At 49.4% G+C, this 23989-nt stretch overlaps 1 protein-coding gene across 2 annotated transcripts; it reads left to right on the top strand.

Moving 5' to 3' along the window:
• The first annotated feature begins 378 nt into the window (after window positions 1-378).
• LOC144093900 (uncharacterized) lies at window positions 379-22183 on the top strand. Of its 2 annotated transcripts, none has more exons than XM_077627648.1 (7): window positions 379-479; window positions 1800-2203; window positions 2889-3081; window positions 6354-6402; window positions 8665-8917; window positions 14618-14811; window positions 21773-22183. In XM_077627648.1, exons 2-7 carry the CDS (start codon window positions 1916-1918, stop codon window positions 22146-22148), a joined length of 1353 nt encoding a protein of 450 aa, XP_077483774.1. In that variant the 5' UTR covers window positions 379-479; window positions 1800-1915; the 3' UTR covers window positions 22149-22183. The 2 variants fall into 2 exon arrangements, with proteins under 2 accessions (XP_077483774.1, XP_077483775.1); XM_077627649.1 differs by having other exon boundaries at window positions 8734-8917.
• The last annotated feature ends 1806 nt before the right edge of the window (window positions 22184-23989 follow it).

Genomic DNA, 23989 nt, shown 5'->3' on the forward strand with positions numbered 1-23989 from the left:
TAGCAGATCAGCTGTTGTAGACGGCTTACAATGTGTCTCAGAATGATGGTGATACATCTGACAAAATGAACTGAAAGTCGCCTTTAATTCAGTTTGTTTACTAAGTATTTCTTCTTTTGTTAAGGGTTCATTGTTAAAACAGACTCGGGTTCACTGACCTGTGACTTGACAGAGCTCTAAATGTGAAGTCGTCGTTTTTTCCCTCCCGCATAAGCATGCTGCAGGCTTCCTCAAAGAATTAAAAAAAAACTAGTAAAGATGACACCTTGGCGTTAGGTAATCATCATCATCAACGGTCGCACACTCTCTCAGAACGTTTTCGTCTTCGACGACCAATTATTCATTCTACGCCCTGCTCGAGGAGCGCGAGCATCGCGCGAGCATCGCGAGAGCACCAGCGCTGTCCACGCGCAGCAGTCTGCCAGCGCTGCGCGAACGAACGGCTTTGTTCTTTCGTGGCGGCGACTCGACGCAAGAAGGTGAGCCCGTCGTTTCCGTTCTTTGTCTTTCGCAGAGCTTCGCTGCCTATTCCGAGGGCGAACAACTTTGACTGTAGAGGTTGAGGCTACGCACTCACCGCGGGCGATGCTCTCTTGGCGAAGTAGGCAGGACAGTGCTATCCGTCTGTTCAGCGCGACGAAGCGCAGTTGAGGGGAGCTTGCTCTCGTAACGCCCGAGAAAGGAACGGTTTACTCGGCACTGGCTTCGAATGAAGGTGCAAGTTCGCGTCAGCCTCTAATTAGCAATCGAAGGCGGTTCGAAGCTGCCGAGACTGCTTGAGCCTCATAGCTGCATGGAACGCGTGCTCAGCTAGAAATCGTCTTTTTGCACCAGCGTTATGGCACCCCTCTAGTTCAGGCTTACCTCAGAATTCAGTGAGGCTTCTCGATCGCAGCAGCCATGCGGTTCAAACTGAGTCTATCTCTGCCAGCGCAAATTATCTCTGCCAGCGCAAAACTAGAGATTTTGTTTTAGAACCTGATGCCCATTGGCGTAAGCGAAAGTTCCATCTTTTGGAGGAAAAATTTCCGTTTGGGGACTTTATTCGCTGCACCAGCTTGAAAACTCCGTCAGTTTGAAAAATTGAGACGATTTAAGTTCTTACATTTGCTGACCTTGCGCAAAAATCCCCAAATGGAACATGACTGTTCAGAACGAGCGTTGCTGGTCGCGCCTCTCCTACAGCGCCTATTGTGTTAGAGCCATTGGTAATTTCATGACGTTCCGCCTCCCCAAGCGCACAGACCTATCACCCACACTGCACAACAGGATATATTAACATTTAGGCTTCCCCCAAAGCCACTGATGCAGGGCTTTGGCAGCCCCTCTGTAATACCCCTGGATCTGCTGTGGCTTGTCACTCAATCGCACAGGAGCGTGATTTATAGTCACGACCACACACGTTATATACCCCAGTTCTACCACGTTACATCCCAAGTCTGCTAAGGCAGATGCTCAACTGCCTCATATGCCAGTAAAGTGACTAACTCGTGCGGGAACTCTCAGCATCTTTGGTGGTCGCCCGGAATTATTTTGCGTTTGGCTCTACTATAGATTGAGTTCAGTGTAATCGATATTTAATGTAGGGCAGTCATTTTGTGAGCTCTAGAACGCGTCACCGAATAGGTTTCCACCGCGACTGATTACACTAGTCGGCATGGACGCTAATCATTTTCGGTATTTTATTAACTGGGGATGACGCCCTGACTTTATACCCCTGCGGGTGTTGGGAGACGGTGTGGTTATTAGCAAAGGTTTTTGGGCCAGAACTAATAACTCCTTTTTACCGGACGCTGCAGTTGTCAAGCCACAGAGAACGCCTGGTCCTCGAGGCACGCTAGTACCTAGCAGATTCACCATCGCCGCCGAGAACCACTCGCAGGTACCCGAGCACCCGCCCGGTAGCCACCGTGCAATGAGCCGGACTCCGAAAGCCGCTGCCGGCCCCAACCAGCTGAGGGAGGAGCTGAGGCAGCAGTTGCTGACCACGTTTGCAGCGAACAAGAGGGAACCAGCAATGGGAGATGGCCCCCAGGCCACGGAGGATTCCTCTCCCGCGGCGTCCGGAGAGCCGCCGAAAAAGCAGCCCGTGTCAGTAGTGTCCGCAACTAGCTGCGGCTGCCACAAGTACGATGACATGCACGTGCACGTCACTGTGCTGTGTCCGTGCTCTCGGCCGACCACTACCGACAGAGCGACGCAGGTATTTAAAGCGTGCCACTGCGATATCCATAACATGTCACTGAAATTTTATGCATTTTTAAAACTGTTGCACACGTGTCACATACGCAACTAAATTTTTTACTTGGTTCGCAGTCGTGTTTAGGAAGGCCCCCAGCCAGTTTTTCAAAAATATTCTTTCTCAGTTATAAACCTCAGTTTCGCGGCATAGTAATATCTCTTTTGGTGGACATCAGAAAAGAGGCAAGGTATGTTACTATTAAGCTGCTAAGTAATTCCTCATAGTGAACTTTCTAACTTTTAAACATTTCGCAGATTGCTCGTACTGGCGATATCAGTTTTATAATTGCTATAACGCTGTTACCCTCGCCACTGTGGCTCATTTGGCCCCCGAAAGAAGCGTGCTTTTCAAATGCACTTGTCTTTGGCAAGCACAAAGCAACGCCCCCCCCCCCCCCCCCCCCCCCGAGCACGTCACTCGAGGCGCAGCACCTGGACCTCCTTTCTCCCGTGTGGGTGTCGAGGGCGGGGTAGAGAAGGTCACATGACACGTGTGACCCGTGTACGAGGAGTCGGAGAATCGGAAAGTAATCATCGAGGGTAATTGCAAATGCTTTCGCAAAATTCTTGCATAAGATGTCTGATCGTCCTGTGAAGTTTTTCTTAGTAGCTCTTTGCGCCTCATGTGCCTTTCCGTCTCTGCGCAGACTGACATGGCGCGCACAGACGAACAGCAGATGAGCACACCGCGAGGAGTTGGGATCAGCGTCGACCACCTCCAGACGTCGAACGAAAGGGTGTTTTCCCAGACATGTTCACACGAGCTTGGAGCCAGCGTTCCTAGCGGAACTCCCGTCACTCTCAGCCTCCAAGGGACTCCGAACAGCGCTGACATTTCTGGTGAGTAGCAGAATAAGCTTCATGGTATTAGACGTGGCCTAGCTTGCGATATCGTGTGCGCACATTAAATTTATGTTCCCAATAGGGACAGTCCATATTGGTGTATCGGAGTGCATAGATAGCCGGAACACTGACATGTGTTAAAGGAGTATAGGCACCTAATTTTGGTGACACGTTTTTTTCTCTACAATGATGGGCAAGACATTACTACGCATGAATCACCATGTGGTATTTACCTACGGTCACTACAAAATTTATTATCATATTTTCCCGGTCATGCTGTTTCGGTATCGGTTTCAACAGCCGAATGATGGCTGTGACGTCAATGAGTGGTTTTATAATCACTGCTTCATCGTTTTAATTCAACACAGTGCTTCCAAGGCAGCCTTCCTCAAGAGCAGGAATGACAACTAATGTGGAAGCAGCGATTATATTGCAGTTTTTTCATGCCTCACATGACAAAACCACTCTTTGACGTCACAGTCCTCATTCGGCTGTTGAAACCGAAACAGCACGGGAAAGAAATGCGATTATAAATTATTTAGCGTTGGTAGGAGAGTACCGGATGTGGATCCATGTATATCAATGCCTTGCCCATCATTACAAGCAAGAAAACGCGCACCCAAAAGTTACGTGCCTATACACTTTTAATGAGGACACGTTGAATTTTGCTCAGCATCTGCCTTCTCCGAGCCAGAACTATGTCTTAATGCGAAAGTGCTGCCACCATGTTTCGCGGCCTCTGTCAGGATTCCTTGCCTTGGCGAACAGAAATGTTGTTGATGCAATGAATTCTTCCCACTACATGAAACCTTGCGGCTTCAACGAGGTCGTTTGAGTAGCGATAGTAATAGTGTTTGTGTTACTCTGTATGAAAGCAGCACGAGAAGCTGTCCGAAAAGTCGTTCAAGAATGTCGGCCCAATTGAGAAAGGGTGCCGCGGAAATCGTGTGCCAAGCTGGTGTTTTTGGAATGGCAATTGCACTTTAGAACTGCCTGGTTGTAGCCAGGGGTGGAACTCAAGGCAGTTCCTGTGTTCCTGGCAGCAGCAGGTGATCTCTGCCTCCAGCCACAGCTTCATCATTCCGTGGAATTACCACCTGCAAACAGTTCAGACGAACTCGAGAAGCTCATAAAACGCAATTATTGAGGTAATGCAATTCCTTTGAGGACATCTTTGAGAACTTTCGTGTTACAAAGACATTGCAGAAAGGTACCACCCGTATGTTAACGCTTGCTACAGTATAAGTGCAATCAAAGCATGCAGGAGAATGATTCCAGTAAAGGAAGGAAAACGGTTAATCAACTTTAGTGATATTTAAGTGTTTTGTTACGTTGCACTTATGAGTACTTTGCAAGAATGCAACAACGACATAGAGGGAGAGAATCTATATATTGTGGTAGGCACTCGGAATGCCTGTATCACCGGAGACACGCCGCTGTTCTTTTTTTTTACAATCGTTGCCTGTTTACGTGGCTACTAACCGCCTCGGGCACTATCAGTGGCTTCAACGTGGCCAGCGGCCAGCAGCAGGTTGAGAGCGACCGTGTGTGTCGAGCTCATCGCGAGCAGCTTTGGTCTATTGCTACTGGGGTGCCCATGATGCTGGTTAATGGCTTAGTACGATTCCTAGGCAGGCAATTTTCCTGTTACGACACACGTTGTCTCATGCGTCATCAACGAAGTTTTCGCACCAATGTCTAATTGCAGTATTATCAGGTTTCGTGGCATCGTTTTTTCTAGTTTTTGCTGTAGTGGTGCATAGTAACGCAAACGCAGCGAACTGCAAAGATTGCAGCTGTGCATACTTGATATTGTTGATAAATACAGTGCGGCAAGGTGCTCGTCTTTTTCTGAGGTGAAACTCTGGAAGAACAGGCACCTTTGTATGAATTTGCACCCCTTGAACCAGCAAGACGCAAGTAGAGAATGGTTTTTTTTTTTGGAAGCAGGTTCACAGCACTGAGATAAAGAGCTTTAAATAGGAAAAAATATATTCCCGAACCTTTAACTACGGCTTCTTCCGATGGCCATCTGTTGTTTTATGACATTAAACACTATAAGTCATGCCTCTATGCGCCTTGAAGCCTTAAAAAGAACGATGTATCAAACAGGTGCAAGCCGCATTTTTAGACCGAGAGGACCCTGCTTCATTCAACTCTGTTAGAAGTTTCGCGTTCCGGATGTAACGAGTGAAATCGAATAACGCCGCTAGCAGGCCTCAAAATCGTGCTCATCTATAGTAGGATACAAATTAAAAAAAAAACAGCAGTTGCTAACACTGGGCCATGGTGCGCGGCGTACTGTATTACTCCGCTGGCTCATTGTAATAGTAAACGAAATAAGCTTTTTAACGTTTGACTACATTAAACAAGCGATGTATCAACATTCTAGCTCCTCTAATTTTTTTCTTGTGATCAGTTTTTGTTTAGGAAACAAGAAGAGTTTTAACAACGGGCAATACTTTATTGTCGTGGAGGAAATCTATGAAGCGGTCGTGAGCTTCACTGCAGACTTAAATTGTATCCGACTATACTAACATTGCCTCTTCTGGTGCCGCTTAATGCTCGCGCCGACTTAACTTTTCGATAGCCTAATATAATTAAAAGCATCGATTCTAATTATAATAACCCGCCGCGGTGGCTCAGTGGTTATGGCGCTTGGCTGCTGACCCGAAAGACGCGGGTTCGATCGCGGCCGCGGCGGTCGAATTTCGATGGAGGCGAAATTCGAGAGCCCCGTGTACTGTGCGATGTCAGTGCACGTTAAAGAACCCTCGGTGGTCGAAATTTTCAGCAGACCTTCACTACGGCGGCCCTCATAACCTGAGTCGCTTTGGGACATTAAGCTCCCATAACCCAACTCTCTAATTATAATGGTTTAGTGGTTACATTGCCCGCTGAAAATTGGAACGATGCTGCGAGCAATGTGAGGAACCTGTTCTTTCGTTCGGAGATGAGCAATGAAGTGCAGAGTATTATATTGTATATATGCTGCTCATCCCTGATACTATTTTTGTGAAGTGATTAACAACTTTTAACTTTCCTTTCCGCTATACCACGGGGCGAAAAAGAGACTACTGTTATAACGGTGCAAGGTGACAGCTACTAACATTTTACCTGGACACGCGTCCTTATACATCCGTCGTTTTAAGATGTGCTTTTGGAGCTCGACCCATGCAGAAATTTGAGTGAATTGAGTGACCGACTCCTTCTATCGCATTTTCATTGCTTCAATGATTCATAATACTTTACTCATTCATTGTCCGCAGTGCAAGCTTTCGAAGATGAAGGAAACGTCAGCATAGAGGACGGCAGCAAGTAAGTTTCCAAAGGCTTAATTTTTTAAAAGCATGCCAGTCATTCCAATGCAAGGCGTAAAATTTTATTTTATTCAAAACCAGTGTTAACTGTTATTGCTTTTGAATGCGTTTTTAAAACTTGCGCGACTTCGAACTGTGCATTCATATTAATTGCGAAAACAGAATTGTGCAGTCAGGGATCGCTTTGACTACACGCTGTTCTAAGGTAAAAGAAAACGCCGAAAGCACCTCTGCACATTGTAGTCACTTGACGTTGTTTCCGCTCTCTTTCTTTCCACCGTAGCCATGCTCACAGTAACGCAGCGGGAACTGTACGCTGGCACCATTAACTGCAGACTGCATGTAATACACGGTACTCCTGAGCAGACAAAGGAATGGAAATGAGGGGATTGTTATGACACATTTGAAGGAAGCCAACAGTCTACAGCACCAAGAAGCATAGGGGAATGTACATAATTGTTTTAATAGCGGTGTTGATCAGAAAGGGAATAACAGTGTGCATATTTTATCTCTGAAAGATAATGATAATTGGTTCGAAAGCCGAAGAATAAACATGCTGCCGGCTGAATCTGAACCCACAATCTCCTAGTTTGGCGACCGCTGGCTTCTTTCACGCGGTACCGTTTTTAATTACATCGAAACCATGCTCTGGTCTTTATTCTGCATTCAGAAATTGAGTAAATGGTTCGCTTTTGAAGCCTGTGTAACTTACTCCTGGCTCAAAACTGGCGTACAGAAGTGGCGGCTACAACTGGCACCCGCCGATTCCGTGCCGAATTTTTAAAACGTCATTGTATATGACGGTATATGACGTCACTCGAGCAATCACGCCAGACAGAGCGGGATGCTTTCATAGTTGGCCTCTGATTGGCTGGCTGAAGTTGTGGCTTCTGGAATTTTCTTAGCCGGTTCGTGCGTATTTGGTGGCTACAGACGTGACGAGGTAGATACAGCGCACTGTACTGACTGGAACTGACGCAGAATGGACTGCAGGAAAAGCGAAAGAAGAGAAGTCTGATTAAAATCTCCGGCCACGCGCTGGACTGGACATCACGACAAAAGCTCCCACAGAGGCGCCAGTTGAACTGAACGTTCACGCCCTGCGCTTACAATATGGACGGTCGATAAGAAAAAATGAGTTGAAGCCGCACGTACCCGCAACTGAACACTGATTTCGTGGCGTATGTGTTGTTATAGCGTTACGATAACTAAGTATGTGCTAGTGTCGCTCAGTGCATAACCACCATGATCATCATCAACCTGACTACCCCCCCCCTCCCTGCAGGGCAAAGGCCTCTCCCATGTCTCTCCAATTAACCCTGTCCTCTGCCAGCTGCGCCCACCCTATGCCTGCAAACTCACTAATCTCATCCGCCCACCTAACCTTCTGCCGCCTCATGCTACGCTTGCCTTCTCTTGGAATCCACTCCGTTACCCTTAAGGACCAGCGGTTACCTTACCTTCGCAGTACATGTCCTGTCCAAGCCCATTTCTTCCTTTTGATTTCGACTGGGATGTCATTAGGCTACCTTTGTTCTCTCACCCACTCTGCCCGCTTCCGGTATTTTAACGTTACACCTATCATTGTTCTTTCCATGGCTTGCTGCGTTGTCCTTAACTTAAGCTGAAGTCTTTCTCGTTAGCTTGCACGTTTCTGCCCCATAGGCGAGTACCGGTAAGATACAGCTATTGTATCTCGACCAAACTGTCCCGCTTCTAGTTCTTTATGCCAGAGCTACCGCTGTAGCCGAAAACGCAAGTTCGCCATCACACCGCGGTATCGGAAGAGCGCTTATGTACTTCACGTTATGTCAAATCAGTGCGGCCTCTCCAGTTTGGTATTCCCGCCATCAGCAAGAAATTTTTAATGAGCAATTTATTGAAGTATTATTTTTCGTGAAAAATGTAATTCATTGTACAAATGGAATCGTCCACTCGAAGCTCCTTGGATAGATTTTTTCGCATACAGCCGACTCTGGCTCTTTTGTCACTGTTCCTTTCACATGTCCGCTTAATTATATCTCTTAATGTGTATAACTTAAATCTAATCATGTGGTCATAATAGTGTTTTGTTTGTTTTTCTTTTAATGACACAGTTTCTGCACTCCTCTCTTTTCACCTGTTTCCTCCTCCTCCTGCGGTAGCACGACGGCATGTTAAGGTTGCACGACGGCAGGGTATAAGCATGCATCAATCGCTGCACTCTAATTAATGGGGTCTGCATCATCGCATAACAGATCTTTGGCACTGTACCACGCAGGGAAGAGGGGTACCCAGCACACCAAGTTTTCAGCGGCGCTGACACCTCGCGGATCTCGCCCGCCGACAGGAGGCGCAGCGTTCACGAGGCGCTGGCCCGCGTGCGGGACACGCTGTTCGAGGCGCTCCGGGACACGCCTCGCGCCATGGCTGCCACTTCCCAAGCCGCCATATTCGAGGGCGTCTTTCCCGCCATGCCAACCTCGCCGACTCCGTCACCACCCACAGCGCAGCCGCTCTCCTCGCTGCTTCGGGTACGTGCACATTAACTTAGCTGGCACAGTGAAGCTGCCGCGTCGGACGAGTTTGATGCATCATTTGTGATGGCACGCTTGTCGACGAACTTCTCTAGAGAGTTCGAGCGACATCTGCCGTTGGCCTCTCGGTTCGAGCGGAGTGTGGTCCGTTACCTTTTGTCGCCTTCCGTGGCCGGCTGTTGCTGCGCGCCTATTTCGCTGCCGGACGCACTATTTGTGAGTGGCTGCGCGCATCGTACATGACGCAGTGCTTTTTCGGCTGTTAGAAACTGAGGCCCCGGCAGCCGTAGTTTCTAAATACTACCTAGAGGGAAAGCTGGCGCCACCACCTATGCGTGTTTCTTAAACAGCACTTATTCCACCGCGGGAATGCCGGGAAGACGAGGTTTCGTTCTTGGCTTGGCTAGTGTCAGGCCGAAAGCGTGGATTCTACCTCAAAATTAGTAGTTGTAACGCCATTCTCACCTCTTTGCGCAAATTAAATTCATTCAATACTGCGTTTTTCGCTTCTTCAATAGATTTAACACAAGTGAAAGTTGTGTATTAGGGTAATAAGGAAGCTTTTACAGCATTTCTTCGAGGACTACTTCGAGAAGAGTCGTATTGTTACGGCTAAATCCACTTTTTATGCCCAAGATTAGCTAAGGCAAGTAAGAAACGTCATCTTCCCGGCATTCCTGCGCCTGTGCACATAGGATGAATTGTAGCGCCACCAGTTCTCCCTCTAGTTATAAAGCAACGCTATGCCGGCAACGAACAATGCGCAAAGCGAAAGGCGGCCTCTGATATCCGAGGCGTTAAATACCTTAATAAACACCGCATTTTCGCTTGCGTGTTTTCTTCTTTCCAAAGATACCTTAGAGATTTTTATTCATTGAGCACCCCGTAGTGTTCGCCTACGACCATTAAACACATTTTAATTGAAATTATCTTCACAATGGTTCGGTTTCATCAACCGAACTATGGCTGTGACGTGTAGTAGAACTTTACGTCACGTGCGGCACGGAAAAACGGCAATATAACAGCGAACTCGGCGTTCGTTGTATAGATCTTGAAGAGTTTTGCTTTAAATGCTTTAGGGTCTGAAAACTGCGGATCAGCATTAATATTGTAGTTTTTCCGCGCATCACTGATGCAGAATTGAACTACACGTCACAGCCATCGTTCGGCGGAAGAAACTGAAACCGAAAAACATGAGCCAAGAAATTGAATTATAAATTACCGCAGTGTCTAAAAAGGAATTACTCTGCCGCTCCACGCGTGCTTGAATTCCACCGCGTGGATTCAATCTTCCCTGCGGTTTAGCTCGCCGTGAGGACGTGGCGTTGAGGAGTATCCGGGTTTATGCTGATCTAACGCCTGTGGTCGGGTCCTCCTGGTCATGACAGACCCTGCTTCTGAACTGCCACTTCTGTTCTTTAACCCTCTCATGAGAAAGCAATATTTGCGCGATAAAAATATATATTTTGCGGTCGTAGCCGAATACCCCGTGGTGATCTTTGTGTTCTAATATCTAACGCATTATGTGAAAGCAGAAAACACGCGTTAAATTAGGTGCCTATGGCAGCACGCTCAGACAGGCTAATCGCGAACCCAGAGGCAAACTGTAGATATCGCTCAAGCACTGAAGAGCACGCTCCTCAAACATTCTAAACATGTGTGTACATCGGCTCAAAGGGAACAGAACATTGATCTTCAATACAAACACGTGCGCACTTTTTTGTGCACATTCTTGCGTCTATCAGTTCTGCAACAGTTTGAGTAAAGTTTTTCTGCGGAAGTTACGCACATGTTTTTTAACAGGAAAAGTTGACGCTTCGTTTCTTTATACTGTTTATAACTCCGGTAGACGAATGCCGTCTATGTTTTTGCCCAGAAGGCTATGAATTTCGGATACGAGGAGCTTTCATTAAAACAGGCCTCTTCGACTGCAAACCCAGTCGAAAAAAAACTATAGAATCGTGCCCGAAATTCGAAAAAAAAATATTTTCTTCTTTTCTCGCAGTGACTGACTTTCACTAGTATTGTAGATTTTGTAGTGGTTCTGTTGCTACTCTAAGGAACAACACAATACTACAGAAAATCTGCTCGTAAGTTCATGCACAGAAATTCTACAGAAATATGTTTTCACGGGCGGAAGTTTTCTCTTGTGTTCTTCGATAGGCAGCTTTTCTACTAAGTGATAGAATTAAAGCTGGTAACCTTCTTACTAAACTTAGAACTGCACTCAATACCTAGAGTATGCCACTTACACAGAACCTTCAGCAGTAGCGATGTACGCGTGCCGTCGGTTTGCTGGTGGTATTTTCACAGAATAAGATTGAACTATTTTCCTTCAATTTACCGCACGGACCCAACATTTTGAAGGCGTTATAGTGACGCTAAAACATGAATTTTCAACGGAAAACAAGACGTACAATAAACGTGCAGTTGTCGTATGACAACCTCGGTTGCTTACGCGCCAATGAACCCTGTAAAAAACAGCAGCCGCTTAAATCACCTCCAGCATAGGGTAATTAGTACTGTCCCCGCAGTTGACGCCGTAGACTGCCAGTCTCATTTTTTTGTGTCATGCAATGACTACTGGTCCTTTTGGTGAAAGTGAAACAATGTTGATGGTGCTTACTAAGCTTCTCTTCGAAAAGGAGGCGTTTCAAGGGAAAGTTTGAATCTTTTCAGGAGGACACAGGGGCGCAACAAAAACACACGGACATGGAAGTAGACAGGGACGAGCGCTCGTCCCTGTCTACTTCCATGTCCGTGTGTTTTTGTTGCGCCCCTGTGTCCTCCTGAAAAGGTATGAACCAACACGCCCAAATACAAGTACTTCTTTGAAAGTTTGAATGTTTCAAATCTAGCACCCAGCTTAGCGGTAACTACCTGCCATGACGTCTACATATGGCAAGCAGTCATCGCTGATCAGCATCATGAGAAGAATAAGAATGGGGCGGAACGCATATGGCACGTATGCTCACATCATGAAGAGCAGCTCGCCTATATCCCTCAAGAGAAAAATTAACATAACAGCTGCATCTTACCGGTATTCACCTATGGGGTAGAAGCATGCATGGAGGTTAACGAAAAGGGTTAAGAGACCGGAAGCTAGCAGAGTCTTGAGTAGGTGAGGGAACAAAAGCGGGTTAATGACACCCTAGTCGAAATCAAGAGGAAGAAATGGGCTTTGGCAGGGAAAGTAATGCGAAGGCAAGGTAACCGCTTGTCCTTAACGGTAACGGGGTGGATTCCAAGAGATGGCAAGCGTAACAGGGGGCAGCGGAAAGTTAGGTGGGCAGATGAAATTAAAGAACTTTGCGGGGATACGGTGGCAACAGACCGCTGGTCGTTAACGGTAATGGAGTGGATTCCAAGAGAAGGCAAACGTAGCAGGAGGTGGCAGAAAGTAAGATGGTTGGCTGAGATAATAAGTTTGCGGGAATAGTGGCCACAGATGGCAAAGGGCAGGTTTATTTGGAGAGACATGGAAGACGCTTTGCACTGCGGTGGGCGTAGTCATGCTGATAATGACGTTGATATCTTACCAAAAGAGCGTCATTATAAGCAGGTTTTACTTGGGTAAATTTGAATCAATAGATATTTAGATACGGAGTACAAGAGCAAAATCGCAGTATTACCAGGTGTTGAAATTGATTGTTATACGCGGTGTTCAGCGAACTTTACAGCCATATCGAAATATAAATCGGCTGCGTTTTTATGGAGGAAAAACGACAAGGCGCCCGTGTGCTGTGCGATGTCAGTGCACGTTAAAGATCACCAGGTGGTCGAAATTATTCCGGAGCCCTCCACTACGGCACCTCTTCTTCCTTTCTTCTTTCACTCCCTCCTTCATCCCTTCTATTACGGCGTGGTTCAGGCGTCCAACGATATATGAGGCAGATACTGCGCCATTTCCTTTACCCAAAAACCAATTATTATTATTAAATATAAATCGACTTCTAGCGACTTTGAAATCGGAAGGAAATATTTTCAAGAACAACCTTCAGCGGATGTAGTTTTGGAAAAACCATTGTAATTAGGTGGCTATTTAACCAAATTTTCTGTTGACTTTTAATTAACTGTCTGGTGGTTTGTGCCGAGGTCACTTCGAACCCATGAATAATAATTATAATAATTGGTTTTTTTGGGAAAGGAAATGGCGCAGTATCTGTCTCATATATCGTTGGACAACAAAAGGATAGTAATCGGCCACTATGTGTTCGCTACTTTTGAAAGTGACTAACCATGAGACTTTCTGACCGAACTAACCAGCTGATTGCTCTAATTAATTAGCTCTTTAGTGAGCTTCACTTGCTAAGATTAATTAGGTTATATGTAGAGGAAATAACGCCGGCCTCAGCGGACACTTTCGTCCTGAAAAGATTTTCTTTCCGTATCGAAACCCTTACTTTTAGGATTTCGTTATTCTTCGTTGAGACAGCTGGTGGCGTGTTACATAATCTGTCCATTTTCGATTTGTTCATTTCGTCCATTGTCATTGATCACTAAGATATACCCGCGGATTTCAAACTTCGGCTGCATGGAAGCGACGCGACCATTGAAAGTGGTTGGCGACCGGATCTCATCAATGGCTGCCATTGGCTGCGATATGCAACTACGTAGTGGTGAAGTCCGGTCACCAACCGCACAATGGTAGGTTCGCTTCCCCCAGACGCTTGAAAGAAGCGTATATAGTTCAGTAACCAATGACAGAGAACGAAATGGGGAACAAACAGTTATAGAATACAGTCCCGTGGTATATATATGCAGAAGCGGACAAGCAAGTTAAACCACTTCTACGTTGTGAACATAGAAGCGGAACTCTGCGAATGAACTGCTTACTTGGTGTAGTTTTGTTGAAGAAAAGCCGGAGCGAGGAAACACTGCGAGGAATTAACGTGTAGGTAGCACCATGCACAAATATTTTACTTTCGGCCTTACAGAATTTTACTGGCAGGTCAGCATGGCTTAAGAGCCAGGCAAGACTGTGCGTGCAGGTATTCGTCTTCGCAAAATCTGTTGTTGTCAGGAATGAAAAATTGTACAGTCAGCTCGTGAATATGCTTGGTTTTAGTTGGATTTATGGGCTTTTATGACGCCGCAGTGAAGGGCTCAGATTATTTCGGCTACCTGGGGTTCTTTAGCATGCACTGTCTTCGCACAGTACACGAGCATCTAGAATTTCGACTCGATCGAAATTCGACCACTTTGGCCGGGATCAAACCCGCGTCTTTCGGGTCAGCAGCCGAGTGCCATAACCACTGAGCCACCCCGCCGGATATGGTGGAGCCGCTTCCGCGAAGCGTCCAACGTTTCCATCATTTCTTTTCCTTAGTCTTCAAACGTTAAATGTACGTTCACCGAATGCTTCTTGTTCCATATATATTTCGCGTATTCAGATAATTCAAGAATTTTCCACAAGGCCAAGAGGATGAATATTCCAAGCTTTATGATGACGCTTATCTACACGACTCGGCAACGCAGTATATGTTCTCCCAACCGGCCTTAACTATATATAGCTGGCACCATTTGCATCTGGAGTTGGCATTACGAGAGCAATTACAGAAAATGACGCCGGAATGGAAAGCCGAGTGGCATTCCACTAACCGCTGTATATGGGAATTGACCTGGCATTGACCCCAGAGTAGGAAGCCTTAACGAAATCTTGCAGTTTTTTTGCAAATGTTTTTAAATGCACTGCAGGCACATGCTGGTGGCGATTCCCATGTCATCGTGAACAGCATCCTGGATCCTGTCGCCGAGGAGGAAGAGGGCATAGATGCACGCTCAGAGGCTCGTCGCATGATCATCAGCGAGGAGATGACTACCATCTTCGAGCACATCGAGTCGCGGTGGACAAAGGTGTGCGATCAGCTCCGTGTGGACCTGAACGGCAGGTGAGTACGCTCTATGAAGTACGTCTTTCGATAGAGTAAACGTTTGCTCCGTATTTCACCCCCCTTTTTTTACAGAATCGCCGCATTAACTTTGAAGTATGCCTTCGTTTTCTGGAATCCGCAATTTGAAAAATTTGACTGCTAAACTTCAACGTGTGCAGAATCTCGCTGGTATAGTCAGTGAGCAAAAGGTATAAATAAAAGGGGAGCATCACAGCCATTAACGCTTGAAGGGCCGGCGGCTTCCCATGAATAAAAAAAGTTGGTTTCTGTGACCATATTTTGTGTATTTTGTGGCTGGATTCAGTGTTGGATTCTGGTGGCTTCAGGGGCCAGGGCTACGGCGCTTCTATAGTTGAGGCAGCGGTTGGGCGGCCCTGGCATACCTGGTCAGCAGGCGAGGGCCCAGTGTTGCTGTAGTAATGGGGCCACGGCAGGTGTGCAGCTCCGATGCGGTGTGGCAGGTACCAGGGCGGCCTGGTTACAGCAGGGTGGCGACTGTAGGTCGCGGGAGAGGCGTAGCGTCGGGCCCTGGGCGCGGCGCGTTGCCGAAGCGTGATGGTGCCTTGTAGTTGCTAGTGATGAATGTTGTCGTTCTGATGTGCCCTTCTTTTCCATCTGTGCCGAAAAAGGTCAACACATGTATCCAACTCCCGCAGCGCGTGCTACGTCGCTGTTCGACCTTCACGAGAGTCATGAGGGTTAACGCAAGTCAGTCTTGCGTGACAGTGATTGGCATGAGCGGCCCTTACGTTCATGCACCTGACGAGACTGCCTGCCGGCTCGCGCCCTCGCTCTGGGCTGCGCAGGCAGATCTGCTTCTGCCTATAAGGCGCAACTTATACCGGGACGCGTGGTTCGCCGGCTGATCGCAGCGCTCATTATCCGACTGCGGCGCGGGTCGGGCTGTGTCCTGTAACCACTCATCTCGCTGCACGTAGCGTTTCAGGTCGCATACGTGCACCGGTCCACCTGTCGGTTTCGACCTCAAGTCCTCGAGCCTGTAAACGATCGAGGAAAGTTTCTCTCGCACGCGGAACGGCCCGATAAATATCGGCGCCAAGGAGGCCGCAAACTGTTTGCTAGCGTCGCTGAGAACGAGCTGGCGTCGAAGCACCAGGTCGCCCACTTCGTAGTGAACACCCCGGTGCGAGCGGTCGTACTGGGCTTTCTGCTGTGCCCTAGCGGTGCTCAGGTTGCGGCGAGCCTTGCGTAAGGGTTCCGTCATCTTAGCGCGCAGCTGCGTCGCGTATTCAGCTCGTGCGGATGAAGCGACTGGCGTCTTCCTGCTGTCCGATAGCATCCGGTCCATCGGATTTAGCAGCTCGTTTCCCAGATTGAGAGAAGACGGCGCATACCTAGTCGAGCTGTTAACTGTATATAACGCAAAGCAAACGTGATCTCCGGCAGATAGAAGTTCCAATCTTAGTGCCTCTCAGAGTACGCGACAAGCATGTGCTTAACGTTGCGATTGAATCGTTCCGTGGGGACCGACTGAGCATGATAGGTGGTCATTTTCTTGTGCTTAATGCCGAGTGCAGCGCACGAATCAACGAACACCTTGGCAGTGAAGTAGGACGCGTTGTCCGTTATCAACTGCTCTGGGAAACCGAACCTGGTGAATACGTCCATCAGCTTCTCCATGAACCCTCGTGCCGTCAGCTTTCTGAGGGGGAAAAGTTCCACACACTTGCTGAAGTGATCTGCGACCACTAGCAATAACTCGTTCCTATTCGGTGATACGCTCCCAGACACACATGGCACGAGCGGGCGTAGCGTATTACGTCCCTTTTCATACCTAGCCAGATAGCGAAGCGACACAACTTACTGTAAAGGGCGCTTCACATGCAAGCGATTGAGCGAACTGAGCGACCAGCGGCTCCGCGCGGCGATACTTTTCGCAAGGTTCCGTTTCACATGCGTCGCTTCAGAGCGTTTACTGCCACGGCGAATCCCAGTGTTGCTGGCAAAGAATACGAGCTCGCGGTTGGTTCCGGTGGTTTGTAACCATCAACATGAACAATGTTCATGCAATTTTTTTTCCATGATTGCGGAAATTTTGCTAAGAAATAAAGAATTCTTGTTTGTTAAATATTAACAACTTCTTATTTTCATGCCAATATCTTTTTTTTAAGTTCGTACTTGCGTGTCGGAAGTACGTGTAGTAAACAAACATTGTCTTTCCCGCACGAATCCTCTTCTTGTCACATGCCTTTTCCGCCGTGCAGTCATTGGTCAGAGGGCGGAGCTATCGCGCTGTCACTGCAAAAATTTACAACTTTTAGGAAACCCTACGCTCTGGCCGGCCGAGCCGCCGCGACGGGTCGAAACAGGTTTTTACTGCGCGGCGACAGGATTCGCTGGCATTTTCGCTTGCACGTGAAACACGCTTAACAGTGCTGCTCTCAACGCTCGCGGTATCACCACCTTGAACGCGTCATTTGTGTCGTTCTCGGAGGGGGTATACTTCAGCAGGACGCCGTCGGTATCCAGCAGATACGAATCCATCGCGCTCACAGCACTGCCAGCTGTTTCCAAGTGCTCCGCATCGACAGCAAAACCAGCTTTCACTGTGTGCGCGGCGGTCCTGCCGGCCGGCACCCGGAGCCCGTCGATCACCTTTCGACAAAACGGATCCTTCTGCTGAGCTTAGAGCAGCTCTTTTCTGCTGAATACGAACCCCACGGAACTCGCGTAGTCCACGTGGTTCACGCTCTCGCCCTGGATCAACGGTTGGTCCGCGCTCCTTACTTGCGCTACGGCTCGAGTCTGTCCCTCACTCTCTCCTGCTGTCGGGCGGTCGGTCGCGTGACCTTCCTTGCACTGGACAGGAGCTCGCGAGAGTGCGTCAGCCACAGCGTTGTTTTTCCCTTTGCGGTAGCGCATGGAGAAGTCGTAACGCTACAGCAACAGGGACCAATGCGTTAAGCGGCCGCTCGGCTCGCTGAGTCGTATCATCCAGGTGAGCGCATTGCCATCCGTCTCGATCACAAATGCCATCCCATCGACGTAGTAGTCAACTTTCGCAGAGCGAAAACTATCGCGAGACATTCCTTCCCTGTCACTGAGTAGTTTTCTCTCTGCCGGCGTCAACGAACGGCTCGCGAATGCTACCGGACGGAGAACGCCTTCATGCTCCTGAAGCAACACTGCTCCTAAGCCCAGGTCGCTTGCTTCGGTTTGAAACACAAACTTCTTGTTTAGGTCGGGTAGCTGCAACTCAGCCTTGTCAGCGAGCACTTTGGTGAGGCTGCGCAGTGCATCCTCTTGCTCGTGACCCCAGCTCCAGCGCTCGCCACTCTTCAAAAGCTTTGTCAAAGGCGCCTGCAGAGCTGCCCAATCTGGAATGAACTGGCGATAAAAGTTCGCCATTACCAGGAAGCGTTTGAGACCGACTAGATCTGTGGGCGGCGGAAACTTACCAGAGCCTCAAGCTTATCATCGCACGGCAGAATGCGGCCTGTGTCAATCGTGATCGAACCCCAACAGCGTTATTCGGGTAGCGGCGATCTGTGGCTTCTTCGGGTTCAAAATGATTCCCGCAGATCTCAGCCTCTCTACGACGTCCCTGAAGTGACGCAGGTGTTCTTCGAATGTTTTCGAGTACTCCGCGATGTCGTCCAGGTACGCGAGCGCATGTTGCCACTTCGCATCTCCTAGAACACGGTCCATTAGGCACTGATATGTAGCCGGTGCTCCTACCAAGCCAAAAGACATTCTCTTGAATTGGAAAAGGCCTCTGTGACAAGTGAAAGCCGTTTTCTCCTTATCACACCCATTCATTTCGACCTGACAGAATCGGCGGCTAGCAACGAGCGTTGTAAAGTACTTCGCGCCACCTAGGTTGCACACTAGGGAAGGAATGGTTGGTAGAGGGCACGCGTCTTTTATCGTAAACTCATTCAGTCTGCGGTTGTCCACGCAAAGCCGATAAGCATCGTCTTTCTTGGAGCTAAGACTACCGTGAAGCCCCAAGGGCTGTTAGACCTCTTAAGAGCACCATTGTCGATAAGTTCGTCTAAGACGCTGTCCAGTGCTTTTCTCTTAGCCAGGTTAATTGTTCTAGGATTTCCCTTCCAAGGCAGTGAGTCACCCGTGTCTATTCTGTGCCTGACTAGTGTAGTGAGGTCAAGGCGGTCAGTGAATGTCGCGTTGTATTCGTAGAGGAGGGATGACGACCATGCCTTCTCTCTTTCCGACATGCTGTTCACTTCCAACAGCAAGGCATGCGCTGACCTTCCCTGCACGGCAGAGCAGTTTTCTACCGCGGCAACCTTCTCTCTGGCCTCTCAGCGGCGATGGTCAGCTCGCCTCCTGGTTCTCGGGCTGGCGGGGTGAATTTTTCACGGTCTCACCCACCTCGCGCCACGTTCGGAATCTGAGTTGTCTGCGACGCCGCGGGCGCTTTCGCGAAAAGCTTCAAGCCCCGCCGCGGTGGCTCAGTGGTTAGGGGGCTCGACTACTGATCCGGAGTTCCCGGGTTCGAACCCGACCGCGGCGGCTGCGTTTTTATGGAGGAAAAACGCTAAGGCGCCCGTGTGCTGTGCGATGTCAGTGCACGTTAAAGATCCCCAGGTGGTCGAAATTATTGCGGAGCTCTCCACTACGGCACCTCTCCTTACTTTCTTCTTTCACTCCCTCCTTTATCCCTTTCCTTACGGCGCGGTTCAGGTGTCCAACTATATATGAGACAGATACTGCGCCATTTTCTTTCCCCAAAAAGCCAATTATTATTATTAAAAGCTTCAAGGCGCCTGACGTGCGCTCCCTGTAGCGTCCGCATCTTATGTCTTTCGCAATACCTGTCTAGGCGAGGAAGTCTCGCCCAAGTATTACAGGAACGGATAAACAGGGAAGATGAACGAGGCGTTGTCGCCGCACGCGTCTTTCCAAGCGAACCACTATTCCAACTGCACCTCCTGACTGCGTTGTGCCGCTCGCGAGGTGAAAAGTGGTATCGCACTCTCTCAACCGGATTTTGTTCTCCCGGAAATGGTTTAACTCCTCTTCACCGAACAAAGTCGCGCTTCCTCCTGTATCGAGTAACGCGGTGAATTATTTCGAGCTATCGTTAGCTCAATGAACGGCGCGGACAAGTCAACAGAACTTCCTACGCGACATGCTAAAGGCGCTAGCAAACTAGGGTTCTCTGTGTACGCCGCGCGGGATCGAAGGTCGATCACTGGCGGCTTTGGCCGTTTCCCGACAATGTTTGGTCACGAGCGGGTGGAGGGCCACATCCGCGGGTGCAGTGCCCCCGCTGGTTGCATGGGCAGCAACGGTTGCCCGGGCCCCGACTAGCTAGGCGCTGGTCGCCCCGTTCCGGTCGGTCGTCTCGAACTCGCTCTGCGGACGGTAGGGGCCACTCGCGCGGCCGCGTGTCGGCCTCGCTATCTCGCCTAGGTTCCTTCAGCTCTGCGGCAGTGTGTGCTGTTCGCAACGCGTGGCTGAATGGGTCGAAAGCGAGGTCAGACAACTCCCAACCTTTTGGGACACGCTCGTCAGCAAACTGTGCTGACGCTTCAGCTCTGGGTGGACTGCGCGCTGAGCTGCCATCACACGCGCAGCGCGGCTCAGGTGACAGCTGCTCGGGCGGTGGCGGCCGATACGCACGCGCAGAGAGGATGTCTCCCTGAATGCGCTTCGCCTAGGCAGCCAGCTCATCCAAATCTTCGAATCTGACTCCTCTCAGATAGGCCGTGAAAGTCGGGTGCGCTTGTCTCGTGACACGGTCCACATTCTCCGTGTTTCTGGCGCGAGGGTCAGCGAGGCGATAAAGTTCGTCCATCGCTCGGACGTACTCTAACAGAGACTCGTCGGTGTGCTGGGTGCGGAGCTCCAGCTCTCTCCTCAAACATCACTCGTAAAGGAATTCGTCGCGGAAGATTGTGCAGAACTCCTCCATTGTCCTCGCTCGGTTGCTGGATAGTCGGTACCAGCGAGCCGCTTGCTCCGTGAAAGAAACAGGCACAACACGCGCGAGCGTTTCTGCGTCTGCGATTCCTGTCTCTTGGTGATAATGCAGCATGCGGTCGAGGTACTCATTTGCTCCCGTACTGTCATGGTCCCCCGCGTAGGTAGGCAAGTCTATCCTAACACGTGGTGCCTGGGCCGGGGCTTGCAAACTGTTTTGCAACATACCCGCTAGACTCTGCATAACCTGCATTACGTTCTGCAAGAGCACCTCGGAAGACTGCAGACTAACGCCCTCGGAGTTGGGCGCAGCCGCTGATGGCGTCCAATGACGAGGCCTCTGTGCTTCATTGTCCGCGGAGCGGCGAGGGGCCCGATGTGGAGCCCCCCATACCAGGCCTCAGTCCTGCCAACGCGTCAGGGGATGTCCCTCGGCTATTCCGCGTGCAACGCCCAAGATTTGCAACACCAAAACCTTCCAAAGGCGCGTGAAGTAGGGAGCCCTGGTTCTGTGCCACTAGGTCAGACAGCATGAAGTAAGACTTAAAGTCGGGCCTATCAGCTGTCATTCTTTGTTAGGGCGACGGTAGTCGCTCGCTCAAACAAAGTTCACTGCTCAATTGCCTACTTCACCCCACGAGCCGCCACAGTGGCTAAGTGGTTATGGCGCTCGGCTGCTGGCCCGAAAGACGCGGGTTCGATCCCGGCCCCAGGCGGTCGAAATTTCCGGAGACCTTCACTACGGCGTCTCTCATAGCCTGTGTCGCTTTGTGACGTTGAACTACCGCAAACCAAGCCAAACCATCTTGTTTTCAGAACGCCTCTTTTCCGATGCCACAAGGCACACGGCTACTCTCCTACTTGTGTGAAAGGAGCATAAGTTTCCTTTTGGGAGTATGTGTGGATAGAGAGCTGACCTCAGATTGATTGCAGGAGATTTACTCTAGAGCGGCCACGAAAGAATGTGCAATGTTCAATGCGCATACTGTAGCATCGTTTATCACACCACGTCTATACACTGCTCGCCCTCTCCTCCGCTGCGTGACAGGTACAACCAGTTCCTCGAGGATTGCCGCACCTGCCTGAAGACCGAACAGGGCGGCTGCGAGCGCGACCAGCTGCGCCACGAAATGGCCGAAGCTCGGCGAGAGTTGATCGCCGACATGAAGGAGAACTTCCGCACCGCCTGCGAGGCGTTCGAAGACTGGCGCGAGCGGTACCTGCAGCGCGAGCTGCAGGCGTCCTGCACGCAGCTGCACCAGGGAGACCGGTTCCGGGTTCTGTCCGCGGTGCTCCGCCTGGAGATCCTGGACAGCCTGCCGGAGCTCGCCACGCGCACCCGGGAGCGCGCCGCCGCGCTGTGGAAGGAGCTGCTCGAGCTCTGGGGGCCCGACGTTGACGCGCTCTTCAACGAAGAGCTGTAGAGTTCGTCCGAAAAGAACGCTCTCCTCTCTGCAAACTCGTCTCGGCTGTTCCTTCTATTACCCGCCGCGGTGGCTCAGTGGTTACGGCGCTCGACTACTGATCCGAAGCTCCCGGGTTCGAACCCGACCGCGGCGGCTGCGTTTTTATGGAGGAAAAACGCTAAGGCGCCCGTGTGCTGTGCGATGTCAGTGCACGTTAAAGATCCTCAGGTGGTCGAAATTATTCCGGAGCCCTCCACTACGGCTCCTCTTTCTTCCTTTCCTCTTTCACGCTCTCCTTTATCCCTTCCCTTACGGCGTGGTTCAGGTGTCCAACGATATATGAGACAGATACTGCGCCATTTCCTCACCCCCTCAAAAAAAACCAATTATTATTCATTCTATGCCGCTGTGGTTACGTACAGCCCCAGCAAGAGTAGATAGCAGTGATGAAGAGTGACGCTCCCGTGCTCCCTACAGCAGCAGTTGTACTGGGTATACTTATGTGGTGCCTGTCGTTGATAAAGCAGTGTGACGTAGGCAGGCTACGGTTTGTAACTCACGACCAGTTGATCTAACCCAGAATAGCGGCTCGTTCAACAAGAATTCTGGCTAGTATTCCGTTCACCGTTCCTGCTTATGTGGGCATTAACCCAATAAGCATAACACGTCATGCCCTTATGGCTGAGCTTAACGTGTCTGCTCGAGTTGCAGTATGAGCACCTGCTTTCGCACGTCTACGGCAGCGCTAAACCCCTGCCAATATTTGTTAATATTTGTTACGATGCTGCTGTGAAGGTGGACTTGAGCATTGCAGCCTGAGCAGTAGGCCTCCTCTGGAAATGAAGGCGAGGAGCGGCGCGAACTTCATTCTCAATCTTTATATTATGGCCAGAACTTCGTGAGCCGGCCGGCCATGAAAAGTTTAAATTGTGAATATTTAAAAAGGAAATAGCAAGAACTGTATACGAAAACACAAGAGGATCACTAGGGTCGCAAGCAAAGCGGCGCTGAGGCTAGTACGAAGAACCGCTTACTATCCCAAAGGCGTGCAGACCCCCTTGTATTTACGGGAAATCCGTTCGCTGCACCTGGAACTTTCGATACCTAGCCGTCTATAGACCCATTGAAACTGTAGGGGCGGGGGGTCATCATTATTATCATGACTGCACCCAGTGCAGGGCGAAGGCTTCTCCCATGTCTCTCCAATTAACCCTGTCCTTTGCCTGCAAACTTCTTAATCTCATCCGCCCACCTAACCTAATGCCACCCCCTGCTACGGTTGCCTTACCTTCGAATCGACTCCGTTACCCTTATGGACCAGCGGTCATCTTTCCTTCGCATTACGTGCCCTGCCCAGGCCCACTTCTTCCTTTTGATTTCGACTAGAATGCAATTAACCCCTGTTTGTTTCCTCACCGACACTGCCCGCTTCCGGTCTCTTAACGTTACACCTATCATTTTTATTTACACACCTCTCTGCATTGTCCTTAACTTGAGCTGATCCCTTTTCGTTAGCCTCCACGTTTCTGCCCCGTAGGTGAGTGCCGGTAAGATACAGCTGTTGTATACTTTTCTCTTGAGGCATGTTGGTAAAGGCCATTCATTCATTTATTCATTTATTTACCCACAGCGCCACAGTGGCATTATGGTAAAGGGGGTAGGTTGTACAAAGCAGAAAAGAATTATTACAAGGGCAGTCACAATGTAAATGCAAACATTTCATTGTCAGTAATATTAACAAGAAATGAACACATTCATGACGTGAGAGAACCTGCCATATGCGCTCTACCCCATTCTTATTCTTCTAGTTATTTCCCTCACATGATTCGTATCAGCTGTCACTACCTGCTCTGAGTAGA

Source organism: Amblyomma americanum, chromosome 6 (genome assembly GCF_052857255.1).
Source record: "Amblyomma americanum isolate KBUSLIRL-KWMA chromosome 6, ASM5285725v1, whole genome shotgun sequence".
NCBI lineage: Eukaryota > Metazoa > Arthropoda > Arachnida > Ixodida > Ixodidae > Amblyomma > Amblyomma americanum.